The sequence below is a fragment of the Mastigoproctus giganteus genome, chromosome 2, assembly GCF_048544385.1.
Source record: "Mastigoproctus giganteus isolate SK-2022 chromosome 2, ASM4854438v1, whole genome shotgun sequence".
NCBI classification, from domain to species: Eukaryota; Metazoa; Arthropoda; class Arachnida; order Uropygi; family Thelyphonidae; genus Mastigoproctus; species Mastigoproctus giganteus.
This window is the reverse complement of record NC_143576.1, coordinates 1,144,444-1,165,524: the sequence shown is the minus strand read 5'-3', so window position 1 is coordinate 1,165,524 and position 21,081 is coordinate 1,144,444. Positions and strand designations below refer to the sequence as shown.

The window sequence follows — 21,081 nt, the reverse complement described above, 5'->3', positions numbered from 1 at the left end:
CCTTTACAGTAAATTGAGCCCTTTTCAATTTTAAACCTGTCAAGTTTGCAATTGTCATGTGCTTTTCGCAGTTGCTTCATTTAGGCCTGTAGCACGTGCAATATCACATGGTCTTTCATTTCGCTCAAAGCGTTCCACAATTTCATATTTTTTCTCTATCGACAGAGGTGGACTGGCCATAAGCCTTACCGGGGAAACCCCGGTGGGCCTGTGTGATTTTGGCCATAAACCATAGTATGAGGCCACTATAAATTTTCCCGGGTAAGAATTTTTGACCCAGTTTATCCGCCTCTGTTTATCGATAATTGCTTTTCTTTTTCTCTCTGAATCTGCAGTGTCTTCACCAGGACGCTTCCTTTTCACACCTTTTAATTAAGTATTTTACTCATTTTTAGGGAATAAAGCACAATTACAAAACGAGGAGGCACGCTTGATACGCATAAACAAAGCTGCGCGCATGTAGCAACTGAATAAACAACACCATAAAGGCAGAGATACACAATTAACACCTCACATTTCTAGGGGTTACTACCATAAAACAATAAAAATCCAGTTGCATTTCTGCTAGTGAAATCTGTTATAAACTGGTAGTAAACTCCATCTAATTGCATTTGCGATTATACCGATTGCTGGAATTGTGTTGGTTTTTACGTTATTATGGTGAAATGTGTTTCCCCTTCACTGATATAAAAAACATAAAAGCAGCAAAGTTGAATTTTGTTCATCTTTTGCTCTCATTCTCCGCCGTCGCACTGTATATCGATAACATATGAAAAACAACCTTGAAGATAGTGGGCGGCAGCGTTGCCAAACGAAAAAAATCAAGAACCGCGTAACTCCGAGTTCGCGTAAGTCGGGGTATTACTGTATAATATTCCAAATAAAGTCTAATCATTGTTTTGTATAACGAGATAACTTAATTTCCCTACTAGTGATCCTATAATCATGGACAGTACTCCACTTGTGCCTTCTTAGTCTTTTATACTGTATGAAAAATATCATGTCAGGTTGAGCTCTAACAGTTGAGGTCTTTTTTTGTCTTGCTCCTCTACCCTTAGCTTATATATATATGACTTCAGGATGTATGTTTCCAAAATGCATACCTGTACATTTAGAAGCATTAAATTTAAATTTCATATGAGACATATGATGCAAGAAAGGAAACTTATACAGCATCAACTCAGCCAAAAAAAAAAAAAAAAAAACTTCCTATTTCACCCATCCGGTCACTTCAAATGTTTGCCTAGTTCAGCCTTAAATTTATTTAAGCTATCAACTTACACAACTACAGATGGAAGTCTGTTCCAGCAATCAACTGCTTGCTGGCTAAAGCCAAACTTCCACACATCTATTCAACAACTGTCTTTCCTCAATATTCCGTCAGCATTGAGCCTGCTCAAACCATTCAAGGCCTTATACACCTCGATCAGATCACCCCGTAGGTGCCTAGTCTTCAGATGCTGCAACTTGCAGAACTTAAGCCTTTCTTCGTAAGTGCACCCGTTTGTTCCTCTCACCAACCTTGTTGCCCTTCTCTGTACTCATTCTGTATACAGGCCCAGACCTGTATCTACATCGTTCTTGAAATGAGACCTCCAGACCTGTATACAGTATTCAAGGTGTGGCCTGACTATTGCCTTATATAAAGGGATAATCACCTTCTTGTCTCTGCTAGCAAAATTCCTATATATAATTGACAAACTCCATGACCTGCTCTGGCAGCCCGTCTGCACTGCTCAGAGAACTTCATAACTTCACAGTTACCCCCAGGTCTTTTTCGTTCTCCACCTCCCTGAGTGTAATACCACACATTTGGTACATTTCTCTTGGGTTACTGTTACTGCTACCCATATGGAGTAGTTTTCATTTGTCAATGTTATACTTCAGTTGCTACTTCTCAGTCCATCTGCCTAACCTTTCTAGATCCTGTTGTAATAGAATACTGTCTACCTTGCCAAACTTTGTATCATCTGCGAACTTGGACATTAAGCCTGATATAACTTATCAATATCATTGATAAATACACAAAACAACAATGGCCCCAGCACCGGACCTGGGGGACTCCCCTAATAACATTACTCCACGAAGAACAGTGTCCATTTATTACCACTCTCTGACGTCTTCCACTCAACCATCCCTTTATCCATTGCAGAAACTTACCCTTAATGCCATACTGCTCCAATTTGTACAACAGTGTTCCATGCAACAGTATCAAAAGCTTTCCTGAAATCGAAGTATATGATATCAAAATTATTTTTTTGCATCCAATTCCTTTGTGACCACATCATAGTATCCAATCAGATTGGTCAGACAAGACTTCCCCTTAACAAATTAAAGGAAAGGGTTTTTGCTTCCGTAAAGGCGAGTACAGTGGTCTCCGACAGTTTTTAAATTCTGTACAGTGGGATCAACTGACGATGTTACCAACAGTAAATTCTAAGTGGGAAGCATTCAAGGAATTAATCGTGGAAGCTACTAAAAGTTTCATACCTATTAAGAAATATTGTTCCAGGTTTAGGCCTAAATGGTTGTCAAATGAATTAATGAGACTCGTAACAGAGAAGAAAAATGCATGGCATGCATATAAATTATCAAGCGACTCAGAAGCCTATGGCAGATATAAGTTAATCTGTAATCAGGTCACAAAGGAGGTTCGGCAGGCGAAGGCAGATTACGAGAAATCCTTGGCAAAAGATACTAAGAAAAACAGCAAGGATTTCTTTACTTATATAAACTCTAAAAGGAAGGGGATGAATCTGATTGGTCCACTTGACATCGATGGTCGACTGTTGATGATCCTGCTCAGATAGCAAACAAACTGAATGAGTATTTTGCATCTACATTCACACGTGAGGAATTATTATGGTTTGAAAATGGCAGAAGGTTATCAAATTGTAGCAGGGTGCTTAATGATCTTGTAATAACTGAGAGCAAAGTGGAAGAGAAATTGTTGAAGTTAAACGTAAGAAAAGCACCTGGGGTGGATGGGATCTACCCAGTTATATTAAAGGAGGCGGCAAGGCAACTAAGCAAACCCTTAGCCATAATTATGAGAGCATCCTTGGACTCAGGGGAGGTTCCCACGGACTGGAGATGTGCAAATGTATCCCCAATTCACAAAGGGGGATCGAAGGGTGACACGAGTAATTACAGACCAGTTAGTTTAACTTCTGTTCCGGGTAAAATAATGGAGTCGCTGGTTAAAGATGCATTGCAGGATCATCTAGACAAGACTGCAGCAATAATTCAGACACAGCATGGGTTTGTTAAGGGAAAGTCTTGTCTGACAAATTTGATAGGATATTATGATGTGGTTACAAAGGAACTGGATGCAAAAAACAATTTTGATATCATATATTTGGATTTCAGGAAAGCTTTTGACACTGTTGCGCATGGAAGACTATTGTACAAATTGGAGCAGAATGGTATTAAGAGTAAGTTGCTACAATGGATAAAAGGATGGTTAAGTGCTCGAAGACAGAGGGTGGTAATCAATGGGTGCTGCTCTTCTTGGACTAATGTTATTAGTGGAGTCCCACAGGGTTCGGTGTTAGGTCCACTGTTGTTTTGTATATTTATCAATGATATTGATGAAGGTATATCAGGCTTAATGTCGAAGTTTGCAGATGATACAAAGGTTGGCAGGGTTGTTAATGACAGTAATGGCAGTCTGCTACTGCAACAGGATCTAGATAATTTGGGCAGATGGGCTAAGAAGTGGCAACTGAAGTTGAACCTTGACAAATGCAAAGTACTGCATATGGGTAGAAATAACCCCAGAGAAACGTACCAACTGTGTGGTACTACACTTAAGGTGGTAGAAAATGAAAAAGACCTGGGAGTAATTGTGCAGTCAGATGTGAAGTTCTCTGAGCAATGCAGACAGGCTGCCAGGGCAGGTCATGGGGTTTTGTCAATGATATATAGGACTTTTGCTAGCAGGGAAAAGGAGGTGATTATCCCTCTGTATAAGGCAATGGTCAGGCCACGCCTTGAGTACTGCGTACAGGTCTGGAGACCTCATTTTAGGAAGGATGTAGATTTACTTGAGCGTGTACAGAGAAGGGCAACAAGATTGGTGAGGGGAATGAAGGGATCCTCTTACCAAGAGAGGCTTAAGTTCTGCAAATTGCAGTGGCTGGAGACTAGGCACCTGCGCGGTGATCTGATTGAGGTATATAAGGCCTTGAATGGATTGAGCACACTGAATTCTGATGGGATCCTTCCACTTGTTCAGATTACGAACCTAAGGGGGCATAAATTCAAATTAAGAAAAGACAGATGTAGAATAGATGTGCGGAAATTTGCCTTTAGCCAGCGGGTGGTTAATTGCTGGAACAAACTTCCATCTGTCGTGGAAGTTGATAGGTTGAATAAATTTAAGGAGGAACTGGACAGGCATTTGGAGGGAATGGTGTGATTTTTTTTTTTTTTTTTTTTTTTGGGCTGATGCTGCATAAGCTTATACATTTGCTTTCTTGCATCACATGCCACTACTACTACTACTACTACTACTTTTCCCGGAAAAGAAGTCAAACTAACAGGTTTATAATTATTTGTGTGACCCTTTGAACCCCTTTGTGAATTGGGGATACATTTGCACATTTCCAGTCCATGGAGATCTCCCCTGACTCTAAGGATGCTCTCATAATGATGATTAAGGGTTTGCTTATTTCCCTTGCTGCCTCCCTCATTATAACTGGATAGATTCCATCTGACCCAGATGCCTTTGATATGTTTAATTTCAACACTTTCTTCTCCACTTTTCTCTCAGTTATTACAAAATCACTTAGCTCCCTGTTAGTGTGATAAACGTCTGGCATTCTCCTCTTTGAATAACTCCTCGTGTGAATGTAGATGCAAAATACTCATTCATTTTATGAGCTACTTGAGCAGGATCATCAATAGTCGAACCATCTATGTTAAGTGGACCAATCTGATTCATCCCCTTCCTTCTGGAGCTTACGTAAGTAAAGAAGTCTGCTGTTTTTCTTTGCCTCCTTTGTGACTTGTTTACCGACTAGCTTATATCTGCTGCATGCTTCCGTGTCACCTGATAATTTATGTGCATCCCATGCATTTTTCTTCTCTGCCTCGAGCATCATTCATTCATCCGACATCCATTTAGGCCTGAACCCTGAACAACTATTTCTTAGTTGCTATGAAAAGCTTAGTAGCTTCCAAAATTAAGTCCTTGAAGCCTTCCCATTTAGAATTCTCTGTTGGTAACATCATCAGTTGATCCCACTGTATAGAATTTAGAAACTGTCTGAGACCACTGTAGTCACCTTTACGGAAACAAAAACCCTTCCCTTTACCCTTGATAGTAGTTACATCTTTAAGTAAATCCTGCATCAGTACACTGCTGATAATCAGATCAAGGGTATTGCTCCCTCTGGTTGCCCTGCGAACATGTTGCTGTAGAAAACAATCCTCCAATAAATCCACAAAAGTCTTGCTAGCTTGCGAGTGACCAATCCACAAGTTCCTGCCAATATTTGGAAAGTTAAAATCCCCCATTACAAGACATTCAGATTTACTGGCCATTCTATTTCTCTGCACAACTGTTCATTGTATGCATCAAAGTTATTTGGCCTATAACATATTCCTAGTCTCGTTTTTCCTTTTCCAGTGTTTGTCACACCAAACAGACTCAACATTGCACTGTCCACCTGTGTCAACTGGATGCGCTTCCTTAGATTTTGTGTTTCTTAACTAACAGCATAACCTGTCCTCCCTTCATACCCTGTCTATCCTTCCTGTACACATTGTACTCCCCAAATCCCAATTCTGCACTGCTTATATCTATGTGACACCATGTCTCTGATATCCCAACAATATCTGCCTTTGATGTCTTGATCAGCACTTCAAATTCATCAAGTTTATTTACAGTACTTCTAGCATAAGTATACATGCATGTTCTTACTTTTATTTAACCTAACACAGCCCATGTATTTACTTGTTCCATGATGACTCCCAGCAGACCTTGAAGTTCCCAGCAATTTGCTCTCTAGGCTGCTGCTCATTACTAGAGAAGTTGTGTAAGTATCACTTTCGCCTCTGCCTGCGGCTACCATTAATCTTTTAGTCTTTAAGTTTAACTTAAACATCAAACTAAACCAAAATTTTTCATACCATACTTGCAAACAGTCCAAGTCTTTTTGAAGCAACATGGCCAGGTTTGGATTTTTAATCACCTTTCACTCCTTCAAAGACCTCATTAGTATCATTTACTAAAATTAGAAATAGGAAGTGGGCCCAACATTGAGTCCTGAGGTTACACCGATCCACCCTGATGATTATGACAACCCTTTGTCATAGTCTTCAGGGTGGATCGGCAACCCTCCCTCCCTCCTATTCACAAAGTGGTATAAAGGCAAATAAAGCTTATTTGGCCCAAAAGCTAGATGTCTTCCTGGGAAAATAATGGAGTGAGTGAGTAAAGAAGTATTGCAGAATCATTTTGGCGGGAATGCAGTTATATGTAAATCACAGCTTGAATTTGTAAACTGGAGATCTTGTCTGACAATTTTTGAATAGCTGTGATGCAGTAACAAAGGAACTCAAGGAAAAAAAATAATTTAATGTTTTTGTTTTTGCTTTTGATACATGTTTCACGTGAAAAACTGCTGTTTAAATTGGAGCAGTGTGGCATTAGGGGAAGGTTACAGGTATACAAATTGTGGCAATAAAGTTCCCCGACTGGTATACAATAAAAAGAACTCAAAGTGAAGGAGCTCCAAAATGGCTTTATTTTTATTCCAAGTAATCACCACCTGATTAAATGCAGTTATTGCACCATTTTGAAAGTTTCTGAAAAGAGGCAATGTTCAGTTAAGTGGGTAAGTTTTTGCCTGTGACCTCATCCTGAAATTTCTTTCTTTTGAGACAGTTTTCACCTTGTGAAGACCACTGGTGCTAGATTGGGAGAGTGCGGTGGATGGTTGATCTGTGCAGTGCATGTTTCATCAGAAATGTTTTCATAAAAAGTATGAAATGGATAGGGTATTGTCAGGCAGCAAGAACTAGCTGCCTTTCTCTCGAAAATGTGGCCTCACCTGGGAAATGTGCTTCAATACTTTTTGAAGCACCTCTACATAGAAAGCAGTATTGATTCCATCCTTTTGGCTATGCATTCCTGAATAGCCAAAAAGTATGGTGAACATTGCCTTGATCCTGGACTTCTGTAAACAAAACTTTGAAGTCCACTGCATATTCTGATGCTTTGTCTTTGGGTCTTACTGGAACACACACAATACTCATCGAGTGACAATTTGAGGAAATAAGGATTGATTTAAGTGCGGATGAAGTCTTCACATGATGACAATGTTGCTTCTGCTCATTTGTGAGGCTGTGTGGTACAAATTTTGCACAGAACTACCTTTCCCCTAAATCTTCATGCAGAATTTGACAAATCCTTATCCCCTTATCCATCTCGTTATTCATATCCAACTCATCAAGCATCATTCTGAGGGTCAAGCAATGATCTCTTGCTGCAAGGCACCTCCGTAGCCAGGTGGGACAGCAGCAGCAATGCATGGCACGTGCTTCTTGATTAGACCGGGGTTCGAGCCCGTGACCACAAAATATGGAGGATATGGAAAGGTCAAGGAATGATCACCGCATTATCCCCGGAGCAGTATGGCCTTAGTTGCTAATGCTCCTAAAAACCAAATAACAACAACAACTCTTGCTGCAGTTGCCCAAACTTTTCCAACTCTGTCTTCATTTTGAGAGGTTAATGGATTGACTTAAGTGTGGATGAAGTCTTCACATGACGACACTGTTGCTTCTGCTCATTTGTGAGGCTGTGTGGTACAAATTTTGCACAGAACTACCTTTTCCCTAAATCTTCATGCAGAATTTGAAAAATCCTTATCTCCTCATCCATCTCCTTATTCATATCCAACTTACAAGTATCATTCTGAGGATCAAGCAATGATCTCTCGCTGTAGTTGCTCAAACTTTTCCAACTCTGTCTTCATTTTGAGAGGTTAATGGATGCCTGCTTCTTGAGTCATCGCGAATCCATCTTTCAACCACTTATACCATACAAAGACCCTATTATAACTTAACATTTCATCACCATAAATAGTTTTTAACATTTCATGTGTTTCTGTTGCAGATTTTCCCAGTTTCAAGTAAAATTTGATGTACATTCATTGCTCCATTGCAAAATCGTGTCACAGAATGTTAATACTACTAAAATCTGGTTGTTACTTACAACTAGCTTACTGAAAAATCTCTGTATCACTGTCTGTTGGAGGAAGTTTGAACTACAACATGTCACTTCTGTTTATTTTGAAACTTGTTAAACATGGCTACTTTCAAATTCAATCCTAATTCACGGCTTTTTTTCAACAGTGACATGTACTTGTTAAGTAATTCTGCCGATCTCCTACTCTTGATAGCATTAGTGCCAACATGTACAACTGTATCACCTTTTGTGCCCTTAAAAGATGATTTTCCTTGGTGATCATCTCCCCTTTATTTAGCTTTGAGTGTATGACTTCTTTGGGTATAAATTTTCTATTCGCTCATAATGTACCAACAGTGTGAGTTTTTTTTATGAAGAAACGATAATGCCAGATGGTAACTGGTATAAAAGTTGTCTACGTACAAGGTGCGACCTTCATTTAGAAGTCCTTACGATAACTCTTTCACAGACCTTTGCAGCTAATCCTACGGATTTTATATAATTTTCAGATTTACCTGAATAGATCTTGCTCGACCAGGTATATTCTTCAGTGGAACATAACTTGAACAACTTGATTCCATACCGGTGTGCTTTATTTGGAATATATTGTCAGAGTATCAGCCTGCCCCTCCAAGGAATGAGTTTCGTCAGTGACAAAATCTTCGCCGGGAAAAATATTTTCTGATATTTCAGCTGCAAAACATCTATCAGGTGTTGTATCTTACTGAGCCTGTCCCCTGGAATAGCGGTTTCATTGTCTGAAAAGTGAATGAGGCGCAACAACAATTCAGATCTGTTGTGAGACATTTTTGTTACTAAATTATTTTTATAGATAGGGTTGGTTGACCAGTAAGATGCAATACTGCCCAATCTTAATAGTCCCATCCACATAAGAAGCCCGAAAAACTTTCATCTTATCAGCAGTTCTTGAAACTCACTTTTTAGACGACTCTGCCACAAAGCTCCGGTACTCTGAATGTTCTCTTCAGAATATCTGTTTGTTTCCCTTACAATAAGATTTATTACTTCTTCATCAAAAAATAATGAAAACACCTCAAGATGAGTAATGTTTCTCGATACACCTATTTGCAGTCCCGATTTGCCTGTAAAATCAATTCTTTTTTTGGCATCCTTCATATTCAGTCCATTCAATAGCGTCATTTGTTTGAGTCGCTTTAATCTCAGGTTCTTCACTATTTTCAAATTGCTCATCCATGTTTTCTTCTTCCATCCGGTCTTGAAGCACTTCTTCAATATTTTCTGGTATTTCAGTATCCCCTTAATTTTAAGAAATATCCCAGTCAAGACCTTCTACCGAATCATCAGAGTCGAAATCTTTTTCATCTTCAAAACTACTACTAAGATTTTCAATTTCTTTTAGTTCCTCTTCTTTTAGTAATTTTCTTTTAGCGATTGCTGTTTAGATTTTTTTTTTTTTTTTCAACACACTTGTACAAGCGTGCAGAGAAACACAACACAATAATAATGGGGATAATATGGTGTGTTGATGAACTTGTTTTCACAAAATCTCTTAACAATATTGACAAACTTATTGTGACATTTGAGAGTTTATTTTATCGTGATTAGTTTTATTGTAGCATGCAGCGCATGTGCAATAAACTAATCATAAACGACCTTCATATGTATGCCATAATAGCGTCACACATATGTGGCCAATACACCATCTCAAGAAATAAAGTAACCTACTGGGCCATGTTGGTCACATATATGCGACACAAAAAGACTCTCTTTTGATATTTTAAGTGAAAAAAACTGCGTAACACTGACATTTCAATATTTATTTTAGAATTACTAATCAAGTTATTTACTAAATAATTTTTGGCCGTGGGGGATTTTTTTTCTTGAACTAGCATGGCAGTCAACATGTTAATTCCAGAAAACATAGAATAACTTGAGTGGTGCTACACCCAAGGCAGTGGTGAAGGAAAATGACCCGGGGTAATTATAAAACATCAGATGAAGCTCTTTGCACAGTGTAGGCAGACAGGCTGCATGGGATTCTGTGAAATGATATACTGGAATTTTGCCAGCAGGAACAAGGAATTGATTATTCCATTGTGTAAGGCAATAGTTAGTCACATTTGAGTACCACATACTGGTCTGGAAGCAGGGTTGTAGTGGAAGGTATACGCGGGTATTACCGTATGCCCTCAGGATTTTTTTATGTGAATAGCGTATACCTTCTGGTTTTTTAGTCTTGAAAAAAACAAATTTTATTAAAATATTCTGAAAATTAAAAAAAAACAAAAAAAAACACGTGTACCCTGTACGAACGAAAGATGTTTTGTGTGGAAACATCTTTGACGAAAATCATAACCATTTTAAAATTGAACAGCTAGAACCGAAGTCACAAACGATGTAACGTTTTATGCTCACACCTGCTACTTACTCTACCAAATCAATGTTAGTGACATTAGCATTATACTTCAGTCTGAATTATTTAGTATGAACGATGTAATTGTTTTATGCACACCTGCTGCTTACTCTACTGAATCAACGTTTGGAAGATGTTAAGCCAATAGCCTAATTACCCATTTGATTGTGGCAATTTGTTAAATAGTATGATTTCAACAATACAAGTATTTGTATTGTTACAATCTGCATTTTCGTTACATTCCATCATTAGGTGCCTAGATGTTTTCGCATCAATAATTTTCTGAGCAGTGAAAAGGACTGAATGCACACTGCTATAACCCTTGTGTTCAATGATGCCAAAGTCAAGTACAGAGCACTGTTGAGAGTATCAAGGCAACCTAAGAAGGTTGGCTTGCAATGAGTGTGTGAGAACGACAGACTATTGAGATTGCGTAAAAGACAAAGAAAATCAACCGTTGGATTTAGCAGTGCCCTCAACCAGCAATGCCACCCCATCTAACAATAATGTATCTGAAGTGAGTATTAGTTATGTATAATGGAACATTTCTCCAATTGCAGAGCAGATGAGTTTAAATAATCAAGCTCCTTTTCTTTACATCAACTACTATTTATATAAGAACGCGCATCAAGAATTTGAAAGGATATTTATGAAATATGATTTCTGTTCTGTATGCTACATTTGCAACATCTATGGTTCAAAAATGACAAAGAAACCAGCAAACATGCAAACCATTGATAAGGTTTGCATGTCTCGATGTTGATGTCAACGGGAACCTTGTGTGTAATAACTGCAGAGGATAACTTAAGAACAACACCATTCCAGTGCTATCTAAGTTGGTGGCTTTGTCTACCCAGAAATTCCATTGCATTTACTGAAGGGAGATTTAGTGACAGAAAGGCTTATTTCTCCTCACTTACTGTTCATGCAATTAAGGTGCCTGAGACACACATATGGACAATATGACATGCATCCTGTGCCAAGTGACCAATGTGTCTGTTTCAGTCAACACAATAGTACATCGCTTGACAAGGGAGATTGATTGAAACAGACACGCTGATCACTTGGCTCAGAATGTGGTATTGTCCGTATGCATGTCTCAGGTGCCACATAAAACGCAAGAAAATACATAAATCCAGCTATTTGATTGAATTAATAAGAAAGTGAGTGGTTAAGTGGCTTCAATAGTTGATGACGACATGCCTCTATCAATTGTATCAAATAATGATAGTTCAGTCATTCTTTGATGACTGTCACATGGAAATTAATTTGGCTGAAGACAACATAAGCAAAGGTCCAGTCTAGGAATGTCTCATTGTCCAAAAGCAAATGTTGTTTTGGAGTGATGATAAATATCTAAGAATATATCTCCCCAGAAGAAACTAGCATACAGCATAGCTTACTGTTTTATGAGCACACCGAGGAACTGTCCTTTCCCAGCATTTATCTGGACAATTCAAAATGTTCAGATAAAATTTGTGCGACTCCGTTCATGATGGCAATGATTGAGCTCAAATGATCTGGCCGACCACATCATTTACTTTACATGGCAATGAAGATAATGAAATTGAGTATGAGAGACTCTTTAACTGTGGCTTTAAAATACACAGGCAAAGATACCAAACTGACCTGTGAGCAAGTTCAATCCAAAGAATGCATTTAACAGCTGTATTGAAAACAATTTGGCCTTCTTAAGGACAATTCCAAACTCTACCTACTACTGGGCTCAACGTAAGCACGATCTCTTCACTATGATTAGACAGCTCGGTAAACCTACAATATTCTTGACTCTGAATGCCAATGAAATTGGTTGGCCATGCTTTCTTCAGCTATTGTATAAGTTATAGAATAATGGGTGTGATATTAGTGAGGATGATGTGAGTGACATTGACTTTATGCAGAAGGCAACACTAGTGAAGACGCTGTAACGTGTGATATACTTCAAGAAGATTGTGGATGTAATTATGAACATATTGCAGTCAATATTTATAGCCCGCTTGGTCAATATTACGTGGTCAACTTTTTCAATTGCATAGAATTTCAATATGTCAGTGGTCCACATGCTCACATTTTGCTGTAGCTAAATAATGCTTGCTTCCAAAGATCCTTTGAGCGGGAACAAAGAAGACACCATTGCAATGATCGACAAATTAGTGTCTTTCTCTGCTAGTGAGGCTTTGGGGGAGCATCAAACTTCAAACTCACAAACATACATTCACGCTTTGCCAGAAAATAATGCTAGATAAATGACAGGCATGTCAATTTGAATCACCATTCATGCATTGAATGGCATGAATGGTGCTTCAAATCGACAAAATCGTATTGAAACGTGATTTTGTAACACTGAAATGATGTGTCACAAAATCGTCATTTCCAGTTTGTCTATCAAAATTGTGACAAATTGATTTTACTTCAGTCCAAAATTTAGTAGGTGCCACCAAAGGTGTTTTCACATTAAAAGTAAATTTATTAGCATTTGATCCTTAAGCAATACTTATAGTTTTATTATTTTTAATATATATGCCGTATATATAAGTAAATGTGCCATGTGTATATATATATATATATATTTATTGATTGGTAATTTGTTTCATCATTTTATTTTTATTATTATATTATTTTATTGTATTTTATTATAATTTATGTGTTTAGTTATAGGGTATAACAATGAAGTACAACTTAGGTTACCCAAATACTTAGCCTTATGGCTCTATAGGTATATTTTTACTCCGAATACTTATATTCCATATTCTTATTAAATTTCATTGGTCATATTATTCCCTTGGTATTCAGTTCAGTAAATACTGTAACACCCCCCCCCCCCTTCTGGAATTCGATTAATGAGCCTGATATGCACGATATACTCTCTCTTCTTTCCATAACATTCATAAAGTATACCTTCTGCTAATTTTATGACTATAGCACTGTCTGGAAGCCTTATTTTAAGAAGGATGTGGATCTATTGGAATGGATGCAGAGAAGAGCAGCAAGGTTAGTTAAGAGTACAGGATTAGTTTCATTAGTTTAAGAACAACACCATTCCAGTGCTATCTAAGTTGGTGGCTTTGTCTACCTAGAAATTCCATTGCATTTACTGAAGGGAGATTTAGTGACAGAGAGGCTGATTTCTCCTCACTTACTGTTCATGCAAATAAGGTGCCTGAGACACACATATGGACAATACAGCATCCTGGGCCAATGATCAATGTGTCTGTTTCAGTCAACACAATAGTCCATCGCTTGACAAGAGAGATTGATCGAAACAGGCACACTGATCACTTGGCCCAGAATGCCATATTGTCTGTATGCATGTCTCTGAAAAACTTCAGTAATTTGCAAAACTAAAAAAACTTTAGTTTTGCAAATTACAGCACTTCTAAAATAGGAGTCTGGATTGAGTAAACTAAATGCTGATGGCATCATTACTCCTTTTTTACACACCATACATGAGACATAAACTTAAATTAAAAAAGAGTGGATGCAAAAATTTGCTTTCATCCAGAGAGTAATTAATTGTTGAAACAAACTTCCATCTGGTGTTGTGGAAGTGGGTTAGTTTGAATAAATTTAAAGATGAATTAGGCAGATTATTAAATGATGATGATCAGATGAGGTAGGAAGTTTTTATTTATTTATTTATTTTAATTTTTTTTTGTCTCATGCAGTATAAACTTGTTTCCTTGCATCATTTTCCATTACTAATAATCACTGTCTTGTGTTTGTGTTTCTGAATTAAACTGGACCTTACCTATTGTCTGTTTTGGCATCTTATATTTACAGAACTTGCCCACTGATCTGCATTCGTGCACCTTTGTGATTAAAATTAAATTATGGGTACTGGGGGTATTGCCTCCTTCAGTGTCTGGATCCTGTCCACTATTAGGCTGTTTATATTTCTACTCAAGCATTAAGAACATCTCCTATACAAAGTCCAAATGTGGAGGCAAGTGAATCATCCATATTGCTTTGAACTGTCCTTTAGTGAAAGCAGATGTTTCTATTGCAGTATGCTTTTAAACTGAAGCAGATGTCTGACCACCTCATGTGGACATCGTTTTTGAGCTACATTGGGAAAATCTGTATAAAACCTGTCAGACTGCCAAATGTCCTTTCTGCATTCATGTCTAGGAGCAACTCAGATTTACATATCTCAGTAAACAAGGTTGGTTGCTTGTCACAAGGCATCCTGACATGCACGTGTACCAACCTGTTACTTCTCCTTTAACAAATGAGGGAAGGCAGACAAATGAAGAAAGTTCAGCACACCAGCTGAACTTTCCGACTTTTTGCCAGTCTATACAGATGGTTTAAAATCAGAACTGTTCATGGGATCCGCTGTTCCTTTAATGTACTACAATATCCAAGGAGATTTTTCCTGAACGCAGCATACATGTTACAGATTTGTAATCTATGGAGCCAGCCTTGGATCATATAGAAACCCACCATCACCAAAAATGTATTTTATATATCGATTTTCTCTCTCTCTCTCTCTCTCTCTCTCTCTCTCTCTCTCTCTCTCTCTCTCTCTCTCTGGGTGGTCCCAGAATTTTCTGAAGGGGTGGCTAAAGCAGTGATTCCTATGAATCATTAAGTGGGGTTGTAGGAAGAAGCACTATTTTGATCATGGGGGGGGGGGGTGACCTGGGTTTGCTCAGTTCATTGCCAGCCTTGTCAACAAGGAGTTATATTTTTCATCCATTGCTGTCTTGGGTACAGCAGAAGCTACATCGTCTGTTTGAATTTGATTTTGATATGCACTTCTGCTGAATTTCCAGTCACATTGGAATCATTTGGATGATACTGCACAAAAATCAGCAATGACCTCTTAATAACCATTCCATTAGTCTGCTATACTGATTCTGGGAAGTAATGTGAAAGAAACGTTTTACGATGGCAGTCTGGTGTGCACATGAACAATAAAGAGGAAGTTGTGACGTGGTCATCTTATACATTCTTTCCTGCTTATGGCTCAAGACTGTTTTTTGTGGGGCGCCTCTGTAGCCAGGTGGGAAGGAGCAGCAGTGCGTAGCACACGCTTTTTGATTAGACTGGGGTTCGAGCCCGTCACCACCAAATACGGAGGATGCGGGAAGGTCAGGGTTTGACCACCGCATATTCCCGGAGCAATATGGCCTTAGTTGCTAATGCTCCTAAAAACCAAACAAACAACAACAGCAACAACTGTTTTTTGTGCAAACACTGTTAATACAATTTTATCTGTCAGTAATGTGTTTTGTATCAGATGACAAAATTTTATCAGTGCACACTAATGTTTTAACAATGTTAACCATCTGATTGTGCCTTATATACTGTGTTATCTGACAATGATTTATTTGTGTGAAATTTTTCAGGTTTTAAAAATTATAAATTTGTATACATACAAATTTATAATGCTTAATAGTTATCATGTATAAATGCTTGTTAATAATTATCATATACACTTTTGTTACTTTACCTTTTATTGAGATTTACTTGTTTTTTGTTTTTATACATTTTGACACAGTAACCTATTTTTAGGTTACTGGTCATTTTCATTATTGCTTTTGTGCACTATCCCATAAGCTGCCCATGTGACAAAATAAAATCAAATAAGATAACACCACTCACTCCCTCTTAAATGCTTACAGGTTGCAGCAAGGACACTTGGTGATCTTGTACGTAAGCTAGGAGAACGAGTATTGCCAGAAATCATTCCAATCCTAGAAAAAGGATTAGACTCAGAACGTACTGATCAGCGACAAGGAGTGTGCATTGGTCTGAGTGAAATTATGGCTTCTACTAGTCGAGAAATGGTACTGACTTTTGTGGATAGTTTAGTACCCACTGTCAGGTAACTATTTTAAGCTAAATTTTTACTGTTTTGAAAGCTGTAGCAATTTACTGAGTTAAATAATTTAATTGACTGATTTACTGAGTTGAATAATTAAATTGTTTGATTGCACTGAAAACAGGATATATATTCACCATAACCTAATCAACACTAGCTTACTCAGTCTCATTATAGTCCTTTAATGTAACTTATTTTAATAGTTTCCTTTACTCAAATGCACAATGTACAGAGTATCAAACCCACCGCCATTCAGTTTAGATGTACAAAATTTAAAATTGTAGAAGTTACCAAATTTAAAATAGCAAATCTCCTTTGTCTCTCGCTGAAAGTGATGGATCCATGTCTCATTCATGGTCACAAACCTTGGAAGGAAATTTGGGTCTGCTGTCAACAACTTTGGGACTCATCGTGCTGATACCTTTTTCATAGGAAGAACCTCTGTTATTATGTAGTATGCACATTCAAATGAGATGGTCAAGACACTGGCAATGTACTGATCACCCATCACTAGATCATGCACGCTGTCAACAACTTCTGAAGTGATGGACACTGCACAATTTCGAGAGTATGTGTCATCTTCCAAGCTCTCCTTCCTTTGTTTAAATTCTGCTGCCTACTTAACCATGAAATAGAAAGTAGCATCCTCCCCAATGTTGTAATCATATCCTCATGAATTATGTTTGTCATTGGTCTCTTTTTTTTTACAAATATTGGATGACTGTACTTTATCCATCTTTCCTCATTCATAAACTTTGAGTTCAGGACCCGCAATTAAAAAAGAACTTATTAAAACTGCATGTAACTTGGTGGTTACTATTTTAAGTGTTATACCTCTGTCCTTTCATACTCAAACCTTTCAACCCCTCCTTGTATGTGCACTGAGTGGACAGAAATCACGGGATACATGCCTAGTAATGGGTTGGTCCACCTTTCGCTCGGATAAGGGCAGTTATAAGGCGAGGCATTGAGTCCACTAGTTCACAAAAGCGTTCCAAGGGTATTTCCATCCATGTTTGCTGCACCACTGTCCAGTGGTGTATTCGGGCCGGAACGCACCTGAATGGCATTCCGGTACATTTTTTCTAAATGTCATAATAGAAAATCATTAAATTTATACACCTAATATGAAACAATGGCATAATCAAATGGGGGGGGAGAGAAATATCTATTTTAACCATTGCTACTAAAAATATATATTAATAGTAATCTTTAAAATTAATAGATTTCTTTAAAAATTTATTAAAAACAAAAATAAAAATTTTGCAATGGAACTTGAATGTTTCTTACTAAAGTACAATGTGTTAAATAAAGAGATCCAATGAATGAGATATACTGTGATGCGTGTGATCGCTGCATTTTGATTCACCATGAGCGGAATGCCAGAACTGGTTGTTCTATGAACCGTGAGTCGGAATTCCGAATCAGTTACTGTACAGTCGATGTGGCGTTATCATATAGTCTTCTGGAGAACGAGTGTTCTGGTGCTATTTTTTTTTTTTTTTATGACGAGGGTCCAGTACTTTTTTTTTTTTTTTTTACGACGAGCATTCTGGTACTATTTTTTTTAGCAATACACCTCTGCTGCTGTCCATAAACAAATTCTTGGGTGGAAGATCCAAATCATGAACGTACCTTTCCATAGCATCCTGAAGATGCTACATGGGGTTCATGTTCGGTGAACGAGGAGGCTAATCCATGGTTGTAAAATCTGCGGAATGCTCTTCGAACCATATTCTAGTCACCACGGCTCTGTTGGGAGGCTCATTGTCCTGCTGGAAGAGTCCATTGCGCTGCGGGTGCACGATGACCATGAAGGGATGCAGATGGTCTGCAAGGTGGACACGTAAACTGTGCTGTTCAGAGATCCATCTAGACGTACCGTACCAGAGGTCCCAACGTGTGCTAGTTGAGCATGATCCAGACCATTACTGACCACCCACCTGCCTGAACAGGTGCATAGTTTCATGCAGTTTCCACGATACACCCTCCTGTCCGCTTGAAATAACTGGAAACAGGACTCATTGGACCAGGAGACCCATCTCCAATCATCCAAGGTCCAGTGCTGATGTTCTTTTGCCCATTTGAGGCGTAGAGGCCTGTTAGCAGTGGGACTCTGGTGGTCCCATAACCTATTGTGGCTAACGATCGCTTGATGGCCTTGGTGGAGACGTTTCTGGCACCTCCCTCGTTGGATTCAGCAGTGATTTGTGCCACTGTCGCTCTCTGGTTGGCTGAAACAATGTGAAGCAGACATCGACGGCAACGTTCATCCACCACCTTTCTCTGCCCATGATGAGATGCTATTCTGGAGATGGCTCTCAATTCTGTTGAACGGGTGGGATAGTGAAATTTCTGTACCACCTCCGCGATAAAGTAACTGATGCCTCAGGCACCCACTATCATTCCTCTTTCAAATTCGGTTAACTCATGACGCTTATCCACATTGACATCGCATTACCGTCTACGTGAATGCGGTGTACCTGTATACCTTCCAAGCGGTGGGTTCATCCACTAGCAAGAGGGGTGATAGAATCATATTTCCCAGGAAGTAGGTATCCCCTGAATTCTGTCCTTTCAGTGTACATATTATTATACTAACAGTTTTTAAATCTGACACTTTATTAGCAGACTAAATGAGAAAAATGATGATTTTTGACCTTAGACATTTCTTCCAACAAGGTTGTGGAGAGTCTAAAACAAAAAGGCAAGGTTCTCTTGTTTTTTCAATAAAGAATTACTTCATTGCTATATGATACACAAGTTCCTATTGAAAAATGATTTTCTTAGCAATAATGTTCAATGCCAAGGTAGCACAAATGTTATCAATTGGCAGTGCATTGTTGTCAAATTTGAAATTTTTTGCGGACATATTTCTAGTACTTCTTAGAGTCATTCAAGATAAAGAAAGAGATGTAATGGTAGATGTTTTGCAGCATCAGTTGTGTCAGTTTCAGTGTAGGACCTACCGGATACAATAATGAAAGAATTGATTGGTTAGTATGAAATAACAGCTAAATATAAATGGATTGTTCTGTTTTATGATAAAATATGGTCCTATTCTCTTGTATTTTAATATAAAATCTGTATTTTGACAGTGAAATTTAATTTCTATTGCAGTGGACAAAACTTCCTGCTTTTTTACAAAAAACTTCTGTCTTTTGCTTATTTTGCTGTAAAAATCTCCTGTTTTCTCCTGCTAATAATAATTGGGGGGGGGGGGGGGCTTGTCAAGGCCACGATATGTTGAGGATCTGGGTACATTCTTGCCTTGTGTGCACCACATCCAAGAATTTCAATACTTCATACAGCATGCCCACCTCATATTTTCTTCCTACTTGTTACATCATGAATTGTCAACTAATAGAACAAACTTATCTGCCAAAGGATCAAACCTCCCAAACACTTCCTTGTTGATTTCACAAATATATGAGGCGCCTCCGTAGCCAGGTGGGAAGGAGCAGCAGTGCGTAGCACACGCTTCTTGATTAGACCGGGGTTCGAGCCCGTCACCACCAAATACGGAGGATGCGGAAAGGTCAGGTAATGACCACCGCATATCCCGGAGCAATATGGCCTTAGTTGCTAATGCTCCTAAAAACCAAATAACAAACAAACAAACAAACACAAATATATGTGGTCTCACTTCCAATCTCAATGATGTCCATCTCTACTTACAGTCTGTCAAACCTATGGTGCTCTTTCTGACAGAATCTCAATTATCAGTTGATTCAATCACTGCCCATCTCAGTTGTCCAAATTATTCACTGTATCAATCCTTTCACTTCAAAAGTGTTGTTGATTCCTTTCACTTCATCAGAGTGAAAGGAGTATCAGAGTGGACATATGCATGTTCACTGTGATATTCTCTGTCAGAGACTTTCAATCTTCTTTGGCTTAAAATCTCTCTAACAAAGGCCTCCGTAGCCGAGTGGGCAGGAGCGGGAGTGCAGTAGCACACGCTCTTTGAGTAGACCGGGGTTCAAGCCCCTGACTGCTGAATGCGGTCGATCTGCCAACCCGCACTGGACCAGCGTGGCAGATTATGGTCCATTTCCCTCAGCATGAATTGTTGAGGAGGCTTCCACCCTGCAGTGGGTTGATAATGGCTGCACTTTACTTTTTTATTGTCTGTCATTCTCCCAACTCCACTCTTCACTTGAAACTCTTTGAAATTTGACTTTCTCCATTCCAACTTTCCTATCAGTGAGGTAATTTTCCTTGGTGAATTTTATGTTCACAACTCCAGCTGGCTTTCATTTTCTAGTCAGATGGATCCAGCTGGTTGAGATGCTGAGGCTTTTGTAATTATTAATGTCCTTGCACAGATTTTTCATTTACCTGCCAGAATACCAGACAATCCTAAACATGTAGGACCTTTTTCTCACAACCAACTTGACCTTTTTTCTCACAAACAACCCACCAAAGTACACAATTGAGGTGAGTGTCCTCTGTGATTTGGTTACACCAGACCACAACTTGGTGATGGTCTGTTCTCCAATGGAGCCTTTCTCTCATGGCCATTCTCAACCTCATGTAGTTTAGCACAACAAGAATGCAAACTGGTGTGATCTGCAAGATTTCTTTTCTGCTTTTCCTTGGTCAGATTACTGTTTCAAATCTTTTGATGTCAGCGTTTGCTCAGATCATGTCACTGAAATT

At 38.6% G+C, this 21,081-nt stretch overlaps 1 protein-coding gene across 2 annotated transcripts in view; it reads left to right on the top strand.

Annotated features, from left to right (window-relative positions):
- l(3)80Fj (lethal (3) 80Fj) overlaps positions 1-21,081 on the top strand; it is a 694,407-nt gene that overhangs the window by 492,628 nt on the left and 180,698 nt on the right. For both annotated transcript variants that reach the window (XM_090387924.1, XM_090387932.1), the window contains exon 42: positions 16,220-16,422. In XM_090387924.1, coding sequence (XP_090244050.1) covers positions 16,220-16,422 — 203 coding nt within the window. The remainder of the gene's footprint in view (positions 1-16,219; positions 16,423-21,081) is intronic.